Raw genomic sequence first — 17,336 nt, 5'->3', positions numbered from 1 at the left:
CAGGAGCCTCGCTCGTTCTTTCACTCAGCAGGAAAGATCATAAGAATACTGATTCAGCTTTTTGACAAAAAAAAGCTGGCTTGCATTAATAACACAGATTTACCTTGAACAACTTTTCTTTCTGACCCTGACAAAGTTTTTTCAAATACAATCATCTCTTCCCCGTCCTCTCTGTCTCTCCTGCAGGGCGGGTCCTCCCTGGACCTGTCCCCCTCGGACAGCTGTGGGTCTGGGGGAACCTACATGTGGGACGAGGAGGGCCTGGAGCCACTGGGGGGCGCCGTCACCACCGCCTCCATCAACACCAACAGCAACACCACCCATCACATCGGGAGCTTCGACTCCGACCTCAACAGCATCGTAAGTCCTGAACCTGAAAGGTAGTCCTCGTGGTCGTCGGGGTCGTAGAGCAGTTGGGCCTTCCACAGGACTCCCCTCTCGCTCGTGCTTCATTAACCTTTGACACGAGTAACATGCACTTTCATCCGCTTTGGAAGAACAGAAACTTTTCCTCCTAAATTGATCAATTGTAGCTTTTTTAAACCCTTAAAAGAGGATTGATTACTCTGAACAGTGCAGGAGGATGTGATGTAACGCTGCGTACATCCTTTAATTATTCGATTGATGATGTTTTTGCTCATGTCCGCTCATTTGTTGGTTTTGCGCCCATTAACAGAAAAGAGACACAAAGTGAGAGTTTAATATTCCAGCAGCATCGTCTCCGTCCTGCTTCAGGCCGGCGTTTGGCTGCAGACAGAATGAGGTCATGTGACAGCAGACGGTTTGCCTCCTTAAAGAACACACTGATCATCAAACAGGCAGAAACAGGCCGAACTGCTGAACTTTAAATGTCACATCGCTGCTTCTGTTCGCTGTCGGCGATGTTGGAACATTTTTGTAACCAGTCTGAACTCGAGGAGTGTAACTCTAAAACCTGCTGCGTCTGTAACCATTCATCCTCTGATATAAAAGCACCTGAATGCAACACTCGTTCTTTGGCAGCCAGAGTGGAGCACACAGACGTCTGAATTTTCCCACAGCACTTGAACTACATCTGCTGGTTGCATGCTGATTCAGATTCAGGTCTGATGCTCTTCGTCGTATTGAGGACAAAAAGAAATGTGTGTGCTAGTTTGTAAAACTCACATAAAGTAAACAGGATTATTAACATGTAAATCAGAAGTGCACACGTTGCTTCCAGGAGTGTATAAATGATGCATATTTGTCAATGACTCCTCACGTCTTCTAAATTTGGAAGTTGTTTAGTTTATAAATGTGAATAATGGCAGAAAAAGTTCTGCAGCTAAAACCACAAAGTGCAGAAACCCTCTGTGATTAAACATCACATTAAACTTCTATCCTGTTATTTCAATTAGAAATCAAGTTGCTACAAACCAACGTATGAAAGTGATGATAGTCGACAGAAAAAGATCCTCAAACATACCTGCAGACCTTACTACGGGACTGATTCCCACCTTTAAATGATTTAATAAACGAAGTGTTTAAAGTTTTACGTCCCTGCTCAACAGTCAGAAGTGACGCCGTCCTCTCTGAGGTCACCGACGTGACGAATTGTTGTTCTCAGAGGTCGTCCATGTTTGCTTAATGAGCCTGCAGAGGTCACTGAGCTCTGGTTTCATCATCAGTCAGAGCTGTGGAGTCTGAATGAAGTCCTCTGGCGCCCTCTGGTGTCTGAAGTGTGAACTACAGCTGCTGATGCTGCAGTGTGAGGTTTTACCTGTGGTTTTACCTGCTGACAGGTGGAGGTGAATGAAGGTGAAGCAGATCAGTGAGATGTAGTTATCTAATACGTTTCATGTTTATTAGACTACATTCAGATTTAATAATAAAAAAACTGGTGTGTTTTATGATTATGAATTTTGAATGTTTAAATAATATCCTCAATGTAACCAGTAGTAATGGAACTCATTAAACAGTCATGACAGTACATTTTCTTACCACCAACTTAAAATATTTAAACTTTAAATCACGTCTGGTCGTTTTGGCATGGTGGACAGCTTTAAATACTACAGTACCCATGATCCTCGGCTGCTGCAGCTCAGGAGAGGAAGTCGGTTAGAGGTGTGGATCAGAGGAAAACTCAACATCTGTGCAACTGAGGGTAAACCTGTCCAATATCCAGTCAGTTTGTTTAGCTAATGTCCAGCGTGTACCGTTAGCTTTCTTTTTGACAGCTTGTTTGTTACCTAAATGCACCATGGGAGTCGTAGTTGAATTTCCTCCTTCAGTTTTTACGTCCACAGGCTTCTTGTAGTTTTGACGTTTTAGCAAAGAACCAGATATTTTCTGACACTCTTCATCATCTTACAGCCTTACAGCCTGGCCCATGTCTGGTCTTATTACTTTGGTTAAATTAAAAGTCCAAAAAGGAAACTTTTGTTGGAAGCAAAAGTATAAAACCCTCAAAGCTTCTCAAAGTTTCATTTGTAAATGAGTTTAAAATGTTTCCCTCCTTCAGGACGATCTGTAACAGAGTATGTCAGCTGTCAGAGGGTGAAAGGATGAGGGTAAAGGATGTCTCTCCACTGCCTGTTGAGGACAGTTAACACACTCCCTGAATAATGTTTCAGAGTGTTAATGAGCTCTCTGTCTTAATGAGCTCTGTGTGCTAACGAGCTGAGTGATCGACCTTAATGAGCTCCGACTCTTAACGATGTGACGACGTTAACGAGTTCTGAAGTGATGTGTGAAGTCTCCCTTTTTACCTCTCCACATTTTACACTTGAAGTTATTAGCCCTCACAGCACTTTATTCCTGTTGTGTTTGAGGCGTCCACCAGGGGGCAGTGTTGGTCCGTGTGTGTGTGTGTGTGTGTGTGTGTGTGTGTGTGTGTGTGCTGTGAGGCTGTTAACACACAGTTACACACAAAACTACCGGTCCACATGTGAACAGCCTGAAATCAGTAGAAGGTGATGGTTTGTTGTTTGTTAAATATCGATTAGTTCAGACGCCAGAGCGAAGAGGAGGAAGAGCTTAGGAGGTGAGGAAAGGTGAGAAGGAGGAGAATCAAAGGAGAAGAAAATTAGGAGCGAGAGAGGAGAGCAGGAGGTGAGACAGGAACAGAAAGGTGAGAGGAGAGAAGGAGAAAAGGGAAGAAGGAGTAAGGTGAGAGGAGAGAAGGAGAAAAGGGAAGAAGGAGTAAGGTGAGAGGAGAGAAGGAGAAAAGGGAAGAAGGAGTAAGGTGAGAGGAGAGAAGGAGAAAAAGATGAACAGGTACGATCAATAAATAGAAAGAGTCTGAAACTGTCCTTTTATAAACCACTGACAGGCTCAGATTGTTGTTCTAAGTGCCTGACAACAACCAGAATCAGACGTTACATCGCTCTCTGCAAACACACCAGACTCCATTGATAAAAACAGTGATTTTAGCTGGAGGACACAGGAGTTACTGATGTACTTCTGTCTCCATCGGTTAGTTTATTTTTAAATATTGTGTTGGATCCAAGGTAAGCATTTCACACACCAAAGTCACACAATAACACAAACAAAGTAACCAATAAGGGCAGCAGTAGAGCAGCAGCTCCTTTGTTCTGTGAGGTAAAATTACTGTTTTTGTCAATGGAGTCTGGTGGTTTTGAAAAGAGTGATGTAACAGCTGTTTCTGGTTTGAAAATCCTCTTCCTCTTTAGAGCTCCTTTCTGTAATGTTGTCAGATCAAAACTACATAAAAATATGTTTAAAAAAATACCTGAATTCTCTTTTAATATCTTCATTACAAAGCTCAAACACACACAGAGCGAAGAGGAGGAAGAGCTTAGGAGGTGAGGAAAGGTGAGAAGGAGGAGAATCAAAGGAGAAGAAAATTAGGAGCGAGAGAGGAGAGCAGGAGGTGAGACAGGAACAGAAAGGTGAGAGGAGAGAAGGAGAAAAGGGAAGAAGGAGTAAGGTGAGAGGAGAGAAGGAGAAAAGGGAAGAAGGAGTAAGGTGAGAGGAGAGAAGGAGAAAAGGGAAGAAGGAGTAAGGTGAGAGGAGAGAAGGAGAAAAAGGAAGAAGGAGTAAGTTGAGAGGAGAGAAGGAGAAAAGGGAAGAAGGAGTAAGGTGAGAGGAAAGAAGAGAAAGGGGAAGAAAGAATAAGGTGAGAGGATAGAAGGAGAAAAGGGAAGGAGTAAGGTGAGAGGAAAGAAGGACAAAGGTGAAGAAGGAGTAAGGTGAGAGGAGAGAAGGAGTAAAAGGAGATGAGGGAAGAGGAGATGGAGGAGATGGAGGAGAAAAGGGAGAGAAAGTGACAAAAGGAGGAGAAGAGATAAGAGAGGAGAAGGAGGGCAGAAGGAGGAGATTAGGAGGTAATGTGCTTGTTAGGGATGACTGCTCTCCTCCACCAGGGACAGTTCCTGTGTGTGTGTGTGTGTGTGTGTGTGTGTGTGTGTGTGTTTAAATGCAGCAGCAGTTATTCAGGGTGAATGTTCGGTTTCCTCTCAGGTCACTGTGGTGTGACTAAGCTTCAGCAGGAAGACAACAGCCACACAAACTAAGTGTGTGTGTGTGTGTGTGTGTGTGTGTGTGTGTGTGTGTGTCTCACATATATTTCTCTTTTCTTTTATTCTTCGTTGTTTCAAAACGCTTCTCTTTAGTTTGGGGACATTCTGGGGACAATTTCTGTCTGACTTCCTGTTTGTGATACTCATCTGGAAGCCCATTGGTCCAACCAAAGAGTGAAAAACCCCTCACAGAATAATAACATGTTTATAAAGGTTAAAACAGCTGATCAGTTTAGATTCTAATCAATCAAGCAGCAGGAAAAGAGGCCTTTGTTGGGAACTATTTTCAGCGGCGGTTTAATCGATTTAGATTAATTTTACATTCTACGAATTTACATAAAAAGTCAACGGCTAGACACCAAAACAGCACTCAGATTTCCTGGCTTCCTTGAATGCATCATAAATGATGGCTCCGCCCTCCGTCTCATGTTAAAGTAGTTTCCTTCTCCTCCTGAGGACAGACCTGACAAAGCTTCATGTTGTTCCTAATCTGCATCATGATGTTGTTCTTTCAGCAAACTGAAGAGCCGTTAATTAAAGTCGATCACAAGAAACTCTGTTTCTGTTTGGGCTTCATCCCGCTGCAGTAAGCCAGAGTGCAGCCTCTGTGTAACTTCCTGTTTACAGTGAGACTGAGACTCAGCACAGACAGATGAACGGGCGCTCCTCCGGGGGATGGGACGAACCGAGAGATGACAGCGTTTATTTAGCAGACACGTTTCTGTTTTCAGTTTAAAAAATCTGTCTGAATCAAACCGTCTTTCTCCTTATAAAGACTCCTTCAGCCGACTCTAAAGACCTCCTCCTTACAGTGATGTGAAGCTCCGTCAGTCTTTAACCAGCACCTGGTTGAAGCTGAAGTCGTCCTTCAAGCTGCAGCTGCTTGTTCACGGGTTTCTTTTTGATCTCTCAGCTTGTAGAAAACTAAAAATCAAATGAACATTTCTTCAAACGTACTATCTCCTCTTCTTCTTTATGTCTTTTCTGTCCTCAGAAAACAGAGGGAATTAAAACAACAATAAACGTCTCTTTTTCAGGACATCTTGAACAATCTGGACTCGTGTGATCTGGATGATGACGACCTCATGCTGGATGCAGACGTCCCAGAAGACGGCTCCCTGCACAGTGGTACGTTAGTGTGTAAACCTGATATTAAGTGTGTGACCTCTCTGACCTTACATCACTTAAAAACGTTTCAATCTCTTTCTGCACATTCCTCCTCTTCTGGACTAAAACATGCAAAGAAGATTTGACGTGAACTTGAGGACAAAGTGCTAATCCAGTAAAGTTCATGATGTCTGTCTGATTTAACGATTAAGTCTCTCGTCTTAATTAGCTTTTCTCCCTCTTAATGAGCTCTCTGTCATCTCTAATCGCCCTGTTTTATCTCTCTGCCGGCCTCAACCTGCAGATGGAGATGGGATTTCCCACATGGCTCAGTGGAGGAGGAGACAGCTCTGCTGGGGGACTCAGGACATCCACAATGACAATGAGAGGTGAGGGGAGGCGCTTTGTTCCTCCAGCGTGTCCTGGATTAACCTGCAGAGTGGAGCTGAGTCTGTGTTCTTCAGTTACGTAACATCCAACCGCCGCGGGCCAAAATATATATCACGCTTTCAGATACCCAAAGTGAGATGTGTGTCAAAATATTCAGATTTTATTCAACTTTTCTAACAGAAAACACCAAACAAGGAGGCCTCCACACCTTCACTACAGTGCTGTTACAATAATAACGTTTGAACTATGGCTGCAAGAGGAAAGGTCAGAGGTTATCTTCACAAGGGGTTGTTTAAAGTTCAAAAATGTGTCCGTTAAAGAATGAAAACAACTTCTCTGTCCTGGGAGCAGGGACGTGTGCAGCCATATTAAGCCCTGACTTAAGAGTTGGAGCAGTTCTCTGCACAAAAACTGGAGCCTATCCCAGCTGGCATTGGGCGAGAGGTGGGGTTACACCTGGCCAGGTCACCTGTCAATCACAGGGCTGACACACAGAGACAGACAACCTTTCACGCTCACATTCACACCTACGGGCGATTTAGAGAACCCGGGGAGAACATGCAGACTCCTCACAGAAAGGCCCACTACGTCTGAACCGGGACTCGAACCAGGAACCTTCTAGCTGTGAAGTGACAGCACTAACCGCTGCACCACCAAAAAGCCCTGTATTTAAACATTTATCTTTATCTGACGAGAGTTTTTGAGAGGGAAAGAAACGCACCTGAATCTGTAACATCGTGTACAACGTGGTAAAGCAGACTCGTAGCAGCAGAAAGGAAGGCTGTTTACACAGTGCTGGTTAAAGTAGAAGATAATCATAGTTAGTGTTTAAACATGAGTCCTCTCTGCCCTCAGTGATTTCCAGTGCTACAAGCTCGCAGAGGATCCTGGAAACAAGAGAGATGGAGACCTCATCCTGGACCTCTGTCCTCCCAGGTGACTGGAAACATCCCCTCATCATTCTGAGCTCAGAGTACAAGAGAGCGGTCTCATTTCTTATCAATGTTATCTTTAGCCGGACCTCTTGTTACCTTCACCACCTTCCTCACCGTACCGCCGCAGCCTTTAGCTCTGGCGTCTGCTGTGTTGCACTTGAAGTCTTATCACAGTCACACCTGCAGCACGTTCAGCCACTGACCTCTGCAGAGACTCTGGTTCATACTTCAGGTTAAACAACACAGCTGCGTCACAACCGCTAACAATAGCACTCAACTTACTCACTCAATTTACAGCTAACATTTTGTAGCTAACACGAGGACACTGTAGTGTTAGCTAGTTAGTGTTTGAATGCTAAAGCTAGCTCATTTGCTATACATGTTTAATTAATAACAAAAGTGTTAAAATGATAAATGTTTGAGCGCGACATCAGAAGAAAATGAAACGTGTGGAAACGGTGCGTCGAGTGAAGTTACTGCAGTTTAAAGTTTCCTCGTCCTCATCGGGGAGGGGGGGTGCTCGCTCTGAACGCTGCAGACTCAAGTCTTTACCCCTTCTCCTCTGCAGGTCCTCCTTCCTGTCTCCTGGTTCTCCTGGTTTGGGTCTGGATGTGGAGGAACTGGCTGAGGACTGCTCTGCAGTCAGGTCACAGCTGGAGTACCTGCAGAGGTTACTGCTGCAGGTGAGAGGAGCTACAGGAAGTGCAAACATAACAACATGCCGACTTTCAAATGTTCGAAGATGTGATTCTTCGTCTTGAAAGTCTCCAGTGTTTTTCAGATAACGGATCAAGCTTGCATCATCATACTTTATTTACTCTGAACTCATCTCTTGTGCAGACCCACACTAACTTCCTGTCTGACTTCCTGTCTGTGGCTCTCAGCTCCGAGCCCGTCGGTTTCTCCTGAAGACTCTAAAACACCTTAGAAATCTGAAGTTTAAAAAAAAGTTGAATAAATGTCCTTCCTTAAAAATGCAAAAGAGAATAAAAAGCAGAAGTTAGTGGTGTGACTGCGTGTCCCTGCTGTGTGCTGTTCAGGAGGAGGACGCAGACGAGGACACGCTGACCACAGAAACTCTGAGTCCTGAGACCAACGAGTCGTCGCACAGCTCCGACACACAGGTCAGCAGCCTGCGTCACACAGCCCTCATCCTTATACTCTTATTTAATATTACCCAGAATCCATTTCTCCACGGTTACATCTCCGTGTGTGGGTGTGTGTGTGTGTGTGTAGGTGCAGGCCCTCCTGCAGGAGGTGCAGCAGCTCAGGGAGGAGCTGAGGAGCAGAGACCGAACCATCGCACAACTCACCCTGCAGCTGGTCCGTTTCTGTCTCTCTACCCTCTCTCTCTCTTTAGCATCGTTACAGGCTCACTGTATAAATGTTAGCATGCTAGCTAACGACAATATAAAGATAAATAATATATGAGGACAGTAAAAACCAAACACATTTAACCACCAGAGAGCCAGTGTTTACCGTCTAGCTCTCTGTTTTTGATAGTTTGGTGTATTTTTATGATTTATTTTTATTATTTCTTATTATTTAGCAGTTAATCCACTGAACTGTTCAAAAGTGATCATCAAAGTCAGCTTATTTCAGCCTTCATCAATCTGTCATTGATCCCCCTGAATATGTATCGTGTTATGATAAAGTTAAAATCGATATCAGGATATAAAGTGACCTGCAAGATGAAACTTTTATCGGCATCGACTACCTCTCTATCAACGAAGAATTGTTGACTTATATAAATGAATCGTGTGTGTGTGTGTGTGTGTGTGTGTGTGTGTGTGTGTGTGTGTGTGTGTGTGTGTGTGTGTGCGTGTGTGTGTGTGTGTGTGTGTGTGCAGACTGTTCCCACACCCACCACCAGGTGTCGCTGTCAGGAGTCGGCAGGACGGATGGACCGACACACGCAGACGAGCGTGACGGAGAGAGAGAGCGTGGCCTCGCAGACGCCGTGGAGAGAGCAAACTGTGAGAACACACACACACACACACACACGTATAAACACACACACATATTAATCAAAATAATAATTTCTTCACACTCCTGAAGTTATTTGATTTCCTCATTTTAAGAAGCAGTTTGAATGTTTTCTGTCTGCGCTGGTGTTTCTGCGTATCGTGATCTTTAAATGTTTCACGTCCCTGAAATCTGCACGACCTCCAGGTGACACAGGTGTTATAAGTTCTGCTCTCGCTCTATAGTTTGTATTAAATCAATCAATATGGATATATAGATCAATATGAACAGGATCATTCAAACGACGCCTCCTGTCTGCACGAACGAACAAATTCTCTTCTTTTTCAAGTTTGAATTAAAGTTTCTTTCAGACACAATAATGCAGACTCCTCCTGCGGCCCGCTGACGGCCGACAGCCTCTTTTCTTCTTCTTCTGTCTCTTCATTTTATAACTCTTTTATTTTGTCAGAAACAGAAACCTCCCCTCCTTCTTTATTTGACCTCTGACCTCTTCTGTTTCCACATTGACCTTTTCTTTCCTCCTCTAAAGACATTTCTCTTATCAAAACGGCTCTCTTAATAACGTGTGTCCTGGCTGTCTCCTGAAAGGGTTTCTGGGTAATGTAGTTTTACAGAGTTGCTTGTTTCTGTTGCTTTAAATATCATTATCACTCAGTTTCTCTAAGACGCCGTCGTCCATCTTCCCCGTCATCGCCTCCTCCTCCTCCTCCTCCTCCTCCTCCTCCTCTCTTGACGATATGAATGAGCTCCCCGTCCTCCTCTCTGTCTCCTCCCGTCTGTCTCTCCTCAGGCTCTTCCTCCTGTTCCTTTCCTCTCTCCGCCCTGGCAGTATCAGCGCTCCAGGCCTTACAGGGTGAGGCCGAAGCCCAGCATCCCCTCCCACCTGGCTAGAAAAAGTGAGTCATATAACCCCCCCGACCCTCCCGACCCCCCTGTAGCTCCCATGATCCTCCATAACCCAAAAGAATCCATTCCACCTCTTCTTCTTCATCTCATCCTCCTCTTCTTCTAACGTTGTCTGACGATGTCGTGATTACAACTGAAAGAGCCTCTGATCAGATCTGACCTCATCATTGTGATCAGTCTCATTTCAGCTGTTTGGTAAGACTTGTGAATGTTTCTAATTTTGATCAAAAACAGAAGAAAATATCACGTGTGATGACATCAGTACCTGCAGACGAACACGTTTAGCTGCGAGCTCAAACGGTCGATAAAAATCAGACAAAAAAGAAGAAGAGTTATATTCTGAGGAAAAAGATTAAAGTCGTAAATGTGCCAGAAAAAAGCTCATTTTTGTGATGATAAAGTCATAAACTTGTGAGAAACAAGAACTGGAAAACCTGAGCCCTCTGGTCCACCTGTGTCTCTGCCCCGTCGGCTCTGCCCCGTCGGCTCTGCTGCTCACACAGGCGAGCATGGCACGGAGCTCGGAGCAGATTTATTTACTCTGCACACGAGGAGCAGACGAGAAAGACTGAGCGACCCTGCTGCAGAAACACACCTTCTCTGCTCCCCGTCTGCCCCAGGGGTTACATCACACATGAGAGTAACCCTACGACCTCATGACGGAGACTGAAAGGAAACAAACAGAACATACAACACTTCTTTAAGTCAGTTTATTCGAGATCAGACAGCACAGCTCGTCCTGACGGAGACGCATGGCGGCTCCAGAGGATGAAAACTAGATCCAGCAGATAATTCTCCGCTCTTTCTGGCAAATGTACGACTTTAATCTCAGAATGTTTCTCTTCTGCTCCGGCTCAGATTTATTGTTCTACACCGGCCCTAATACGCCGTCATAGCTTAAATCCTTGACGAGAGAGCGAGCTGAGTCACAAAGTTTGTTAAAGTGATGCTGAAATCACGCCGAGTCTCTCCTGCAGTGAAAGGAAACATCTGTCCTTCCCATCGTCTGCATGTGGCAGAGAGTTTTGGCTCTTGGTATCCTGTAGACGTTCACAGAGCAGAGCAGACACAGGAACTGTTCTGTTTACGACTCTGCACAACTGTTGGGAAGGTCCACTGTTTACTGTATTTATTATGAAGTTTATTATTAAACGCAGTAAATATTGAATGCATCAAATTTCAGCGAGATGATAGAAAACTGCTGCAAGTTCATGAAACTTTGCAGAAAGCTGCAAAAAGTTTTTGTCCCCAAATTTCAGGTGTTTTTTTTGTTACTCTTCTTCATCCCTCTCTCCTCTCCTCCTCTTCTGCCCGTCTTCCTCTGACAGATCGTTCACCTTCAGCCCGTCTGAGAAATCATGTCTCTGCATGTAACAATTAAGAGTGTGTTCTGCTCCTCTAACTGCCCCCCTCTGTCCTCTGTGTGTGTTTCTGCCCCTCTGCCCTCGCCCAGGAGTGGAAAAACTAGTGCTTTACTTCAGTGACACAGCGTGGTACGGTAGCAACTTTTTATCTTCCTCCCTCTCCATCCCCTCTCCTGTTTCTCTCTGTCCATTTCACATCCAGCGACACAGTTTGTGTTCATCTGTCCTTTGTTTGACCTCAGAGCCATACTTTTTATTGTCCTGTGAAGTGTTTCTGCTGACTCCCCTTTCAGCTCTGTTTTTGGCACTGTACACACACACACTGTACGTCTCTTTAGCTGCACTTATCTTCACCAGGACCGTGTGGTTGGACGAGCGTGGTCCTAGAGGTCAAATTGGTTTTGCTAAAGCCTGAGTTAGTTATCCAGGATGTTTGTTTGACAGCAGTTTGATTGGGGAACACTAGAAAGGCTTCTTTAATGGATTTAATGGAACGGCAAGATGTGGTGCATCATGGGTAGTTTCAGTGTGTCTTTGGGTGGATCGGGTGTCTCTGTGCGGCGTCTCTGTTCTGGATGTCTGACCTGACGCTAGAGGACGGGGAGCAGCTCGTTCCTCCTCTCGGCCTTCACACACTCACCATGCTGCACTTTGTAACTCTGTAGTCGTGTTGCTTTGCGTCGCAGACGCAGGGGTCATGACCTCTCTGCTGATTGTTGTTTCTTCTTCACATCACTTAAACCTGAAACACCTCCAAACAAGCGCTGACGAGCCGTTTCAGGGGAGCAGCTCTTCGTCTTCTGTTCAGACGTTTGACTTTAGCTTCTCCGACCGTCTCTGTTGTTTACTCTTCCACTCTGCAAGGTCGGCGCTCATCACATGACATGACATGCCAGCTCCCCCAAAAGTGAAGCCCAAACCTCTCCGTCGCCCCCTGGGGGAACGTCAACATCACCGTCAGTCACGTTAATTTAATCGTGGGAAGACAAAATCGTTGAGATGAAATGTTGCTGTTTTTACACTAAACATAACCGCAGAAAACATCTTTTATTGTCCAGTCATGAGCCAGATTTCTGTCCGTGTTTAGTGCATATGTTCAGAACACCTGTGGAGTTAGCCGACCTGTTGCCAAACAGAAGACCACATCATAAAGCGTCTGTACACAAAACATAAAGCAGAGACCCCCCCCCAGACCGGCTCTCTCTGCAGACAGTTTTACCCATGATTCATTGCTTCCCGGAGGACAGGTCACACCTTCTCCTTCACAGTGAAATGAGCCCGGTAAAGCGGGGTCCAGAGGCTCGTAAGGAGGCGGCAGAGCTAAAATTATCCTTCGAAATGGCTCTTAAATGTTGAATTAGACGAGCTGCTCTCACTCGGCCGTGTTCGGTCACTTGAAGCGGTCGCGGAGCCGGAGAGGAGATCGCTCAGGACGCCCTTCATTTCCTCCACGCGGAGGAGAGGAGCTGCTGCGTCTCCGGGGAAATCATGTCAGGGCCCAACAGCGCCGAGGATTGTGGGAGTTTGGATTATTGATTAACACGCTGACCTGGTGGAACCATCAGGTGATTCTGGATCTCTGGACTCCACATGAGAAACATCCTAACGTAGAGTAAAGACGCACCGAGGGATGTGAGGGTCCATCCTTTTTATTTTCCTCCTTCTCCTCCACTTCCTCATTTTCTTCTTCTTCTCCTCTTGTTTTTCACCTCCTTTTCCTCCTCCTCTTCTTCTTCTTATCCTTCTCCCTCTTTCTCTTCCTCTTCTTCTTCTTCTCCTCGTCCTCCTCTTCTCCTCTTCCCCTCCTCTTTATCTTCTCCTCTGCCTCCCTCATCATCTTCCTTTTTATTTTTTCTTCTCTTTGTTGTTGTTGTTCCTCTTCATCTCATCTTCCTCCTTCTCCTCCTCTTCATCTTCTCAGTCTTCTTTTTTTTTCTCTCCTCTGCCTCCTTTTTCTTCTTCCTCTTTCCCTCTTATTTCTCCCTGTCCTCTCCCTGCATCACGTCACTCTTACTTCTTTTTAACTTTTACTCCTTTTTCTCATTATTTCTCCCGCCTCCTCTCTCTCTCTCTCTCTCTCTCTCTCTCTGTCTCTCTGTCTCTCTTTGTCCCTCCTGTCTCTCTCTCTCTCTCTCTGTCTCTCTCTCTCTCTGTAATCCATCCAGCCTGTCATGCGTTATAATCTGCAGGAGACAGACAGGCTGCAGTACCAGCAGCCACCACCAGATGTCAGTGTTACCCAGAGAATATTGTTGTGTTTTTGTCACGTCACAGGCTCAGTAAACAAAGACGTGTCGCCCCCTGCTGGACACTTTGTAGGTTCAAACCACATCATATCATTTGTGCAGAACGTCTGTCCTTCTGAGTCACTTTGTCGTTTCCCCCTGTATGAAAACACTCATCTTCTCCTCCTCCTCCTCCTCCTCCTCCTCCTTCTTCTTCTTCTTCTTCTTCTTCTTCTTCTTCTTCTTCTTCTTCTTCTTCTTCTTCTTCTTCTTCTCCTCCTCCTCCTCCTCCTCCTCCTCCTCCTCCTCCTTCTTCTTCTTCTTCCAGCTTTCATGATTTTGCTGTTTTCTCTGTTTTATACTTATTGAAATGAATGTTTGAGACAAAATAATCCATTTCCAATTGTGTTGAATAATTGATGAGTTAAGAAAATAATCTACAAATGTATTAATAATGAAAGAAGTTGGACTCTTTATCGTCGGCAGTTCGGCCTCCAAGTCTAAATTAGGTCTGAACCTGTTCGGCCTCGGTCTGCCGCGTTCATCACCTGAAGCTTCGCTCTTTAACATTCTGGTTTTCTGTGAGAAATCTCAGCGTGTTCATTTATTCAGGGATGTTCTTCTAAAGGAGGCGTAAATAAATCAGATGTGTGTGAAAGGAGCGAATGTCTGCTCGCAGCGGCCCGATAAAGGAGCAGAGCGGTTACAGCAGATTACTGCTCCGGAGTTTACCACGATCAATAAGCTGAGATTGTAGCACAGGATGGATTTCACCGCTCGTTTTTTACTCCTCGTTTTCTGAGTGTGAGTGGGATCATCAGCGTGCAGAGAGCAGGCTGCAGGCGTATCAGTCAGTCTGCTCGGTGACCTGCAGGAGGTCCTCGTGTTGGTAGATACTCAGAGGGAGGACGAGCCAGGAGGTGACGACGTCCGGAAAAAGTTCAGAGCTTTTTGTGGTCCGAACTCGAGGACCACTTTTAGCAGTCACAAAGGGAAGGTGAAGGCGGTACGGCAAGAGCATTAGGACATTTTAATATTGTTAGGAAGCAAGGATGCTTTCAGTAAAGACTGTTTCGGAGGCGAGGATAGTTTGGAAAATGTTCTGAGAAAGATATTTTTCCTGAAGTTGAGGACAACTTTCAGAGGTCGTATGGAAACACGACGACATCAGCACGAGGACACTTTGAACCCTGGAAGGCCGAAAGCATCGAATTACATCCAGAACATTCCGACATTGCATTTTAGTTTTCTATCATATTTGATACATGGAGATTTTCTGGTTCCATTCTGTGTTTTTAAGCAGATTTTCACCCTTAAACTCTGAATATTCTTTATTTTCTTTAAAACTTCAAACTGAGAAAAGAACATTTGTTTCATTTTGTGCAACAGTGAAAATAATTAACAACAGAAGATTATAAGCGAGAGAGCCAACGACTCATCCCTCACTGTGACACAGCAGGTTGCACATATAAAAACATCACAATAGACTTTAAATAAGTTTCATGTGGCCGCTCGTATCATTTAAACTTTGAATGAGTTTAATTAAACAATCAAGAGCTTTATGAAATGCTTAATGTGCAAGGAAACGATACGTGTCCTTAGACACCTGCTGGGTCCAACGTGAGACACGTGTTCATTATAGATTTTAAATACATGAAACTGATGTTTGTTGTGCCTTAACTTTCTCAATCCACGCGTGGGTCACAGGTGGGTCTCATCCAAACGTCCTCTGGCTCTGGCCTTCTGCCCCCTGGTGGATGATCTGTGCACTGCATGTGTGCGGTTCTACTGAGCAGGCAGAAAATGATCCCTCTGATGATGTCCAGGTGTCAAACACAGAGGCTGTAAGGGTGAAGAGAGAGAGGGTCGTTTTTAATTTGGGGAGAATTTAGAAAAGTGAGGAGAAGAACTTTTTCAACTTCAGGACATCTTTAGGAAGTGAAGATATTTCCTGTGAGTGAGGAGCGTTTGAGCGGCACGAGGGAACGAGGAGGACATTTAGGAAAGTGTTTCTGAAAAGTGAAGAAGCTTTAAAAACGTCAGGACGTTCAGAGGAGGCATCGACTTGTTAAAGAGAGGACGAGTGAGTACGGAAGCCCGGAGCAGACGTGCAGCCATACATTTCATTTACGGTGATAACGAATTCTTTCATCTCCACTTATTTATGTCGTTATCTCGAGATAACGCAGCTGCAGCGCCGTGATGTCACATGATCACAACTCGTGAGAACAAACAGAAACAGGCTGAACGTCGTCACTACGTCGTCACGAGAAAACCAGCTCGATCTCAAGATCAATAAGACGAGACTCAAGAAAACTTTTTCCTAATTCAGAGAACAAACAGCTAAAAAGTGATTCCGGACACACCTGCATCAAAGCAGACACACACAGGTCATAAAAGGCAGCGCACACACACACACACACACACACACACACACACAGATGAAAGCGTTGACGAGCAGCCCTCTGAGAGAATAACTCACCTTTTAATCTCTTCTTCTCTCTGATTCGTCTCTTTTCTTCTCCAACTCGATCAATTATGAAACAAAAGCTGAAAACACGTTTCTGTTGAGTCCAGAGCTCCGAGTCAAAGTGTGAACAATCATACGAATCACCTGTTTACATCTGTATCTCTGCTTCACATGTCTGATATCTCTGTAATCTCTACAACCGAGGCCAAAGAGTTCTAATAATCAATAATCAATAAAGACTGACATTGTGTCAATGACTTGTTTTATTGGATGAACTGTGACTTCCTGTTTCTCGTCTGCTCTCAGCCACAGATACTTCACTCCTCCAGCCAGGACGACCAGGAGCCACTGACAGACCGACGCTCCGCTCCACCGCCACAACAAGCTCCGCCTCCAGCTAACTCCTGCTCCACCCGCCCCGACACCAACACCCCCGAGGGAGGAAGGGAAGACGAGAGAAGGAAGGAGGAGAAAGCGGACACGAAGGAGAGGAAAGGAACCTACAACAGATCCCTGCAGCTCCCTCAGCCCTCTAAGCTCCGCCTCTTCCTGTCTCAGACCTCCGCCTCTGCTGCTGCCGCCACACCGCCGAAGACGAAGGCGGTCAGGCAGCTTTGTCACGACCCAGAGAGCAACGGAAAAAGCAAAATGGCCGCCTTAAACTCCGGCTTGTCCCGCCTCCCGAAGCCAAAGAGCCACTGAAAAATCGGTCTCTTAAACGCTCCTAACACGCAGCGATGTGACTCCAACATGTGACTTCCTGTTGTCCTGAATTCAGATCAATCTGGGCGCGATGGGGTCACATGACCAGACGTGATTTAAGGTGTAAATGAGGTTTAAAAATCTGCAGTTAACTTATTTATTGTTTAATTTTCAGCACTGGTAATAAACGTTTAAAATGTGGTGGCGCTTTATCTCACAGGTCCCGTCGTAACTTCCTGTAAGGACACGATTTCAATCTGTTAATGAATCAGATTAATAACGTTAGTATTCGGTACCAGTCAGAGGACACGAGTCCTGCAGAGCTGGGAGGTGTCAGGGAGGAAAGATCATTTCCCTTTTTGCCGTTAGTCTCGTCCTTATGTTTTCCTTCTCTTATGTTGGATGTTTTCAAACGTGTGAGGACGACGTGTGTCCGTTTATTTAGCAGCATAACAGCTTCATTCACTTTAGAGAACATTGCTGATGCCCCTTCGTTGGTCGTTTATGCATCACGTGAAAGGTGTTTCCTTCTCTCTGCATCAAAGGAGGCAAAATGTGAGGATGAAATCGAGACCTTGAATGAGTCGTAGCTGTTTTTCCTCTGCGTGACGCCTCCCTGGATCGAGACCAGCTGCTAAAATCTGTCTGCAGGGAAAGACGTCATTAAGTAAAAGAACAATTAAGAAAAGATTTCAGGTTAAATGAAGAAGTTCTTTCACAGAAGATGATCCTCAAAAGGACTCTTACAACAT

At 45.1% G+C, this 17,336-nt stretch overlaps 1 protein-coding gene across 1 annotated transcript in view; it reads left to right on the top strand.

The window, feature by feature from the left end:
* The window catches only part of LOC138593371 (serine-rich coiled-coil domain-containing protein 2-like), a 34,466-nt gene extending 17,471 nt beyond the window's left edge, over positions 1-16,995 (top strand). Inside the window, exons 6-14 of the mRNA XM_069664363.1 lie at positions 187-360; positions 5,537-5,627; positions 5,911-5,995; positions 6,852-6,932; positions 7,500-7,614; positions 7,972-8,055; positions 8,168-8,254; positions 8,782-8,907; positions 16,189-16,995. Coding sequence (XP_069520464.1) covers positions 187-360; positions 5,537-5,627; positions 5,911-5,995; positions 6,852-6,932; positions 7,500-7,614; positions 7,972-8,055; positions 8,168-8,254; positions 8,782-8,907; positions 16,189-16,584 — 1,239 coding nt within the window. The 3' untranslated portion in view covers positions 16,585-16,995. The remainder of the gene's footprint in view (positions 1-186; positions 361-5,536; positions 5,628-5,910; positions 5,996-6,851; positions 6,933-7,499; positions 7,615-7,971; positions 8,056-8,167; positions 8,255-8,781; positions 8,908-16,188) is intronic.
* The last annotated feature ends 341 nt before the right edge of the window (positions 16,996-17,336 follow it).

The sequence above is a fragment of the Semicossyphus pulcher genome, unplaced genomic scaffold (assembly GCF_022749685.1).
Source record: "Semicossyphus pulcher isolate SPU_LCO1_2020_fin unplaced genomic scaffold, fSemPul1.0.p SCAF_16, whole genome shotgun sequence".
Classification (NCBI taxonomy): domain Eukaryota; kingdom Metazoa; phylum Chordata; class Actinopteri; order Labriformes; family Labridae; genus Semicossyphus; species Semicossyphus pulcher.
This window is presented reverse-complemented; position numbering and strand designations above follow the sequence as displayed.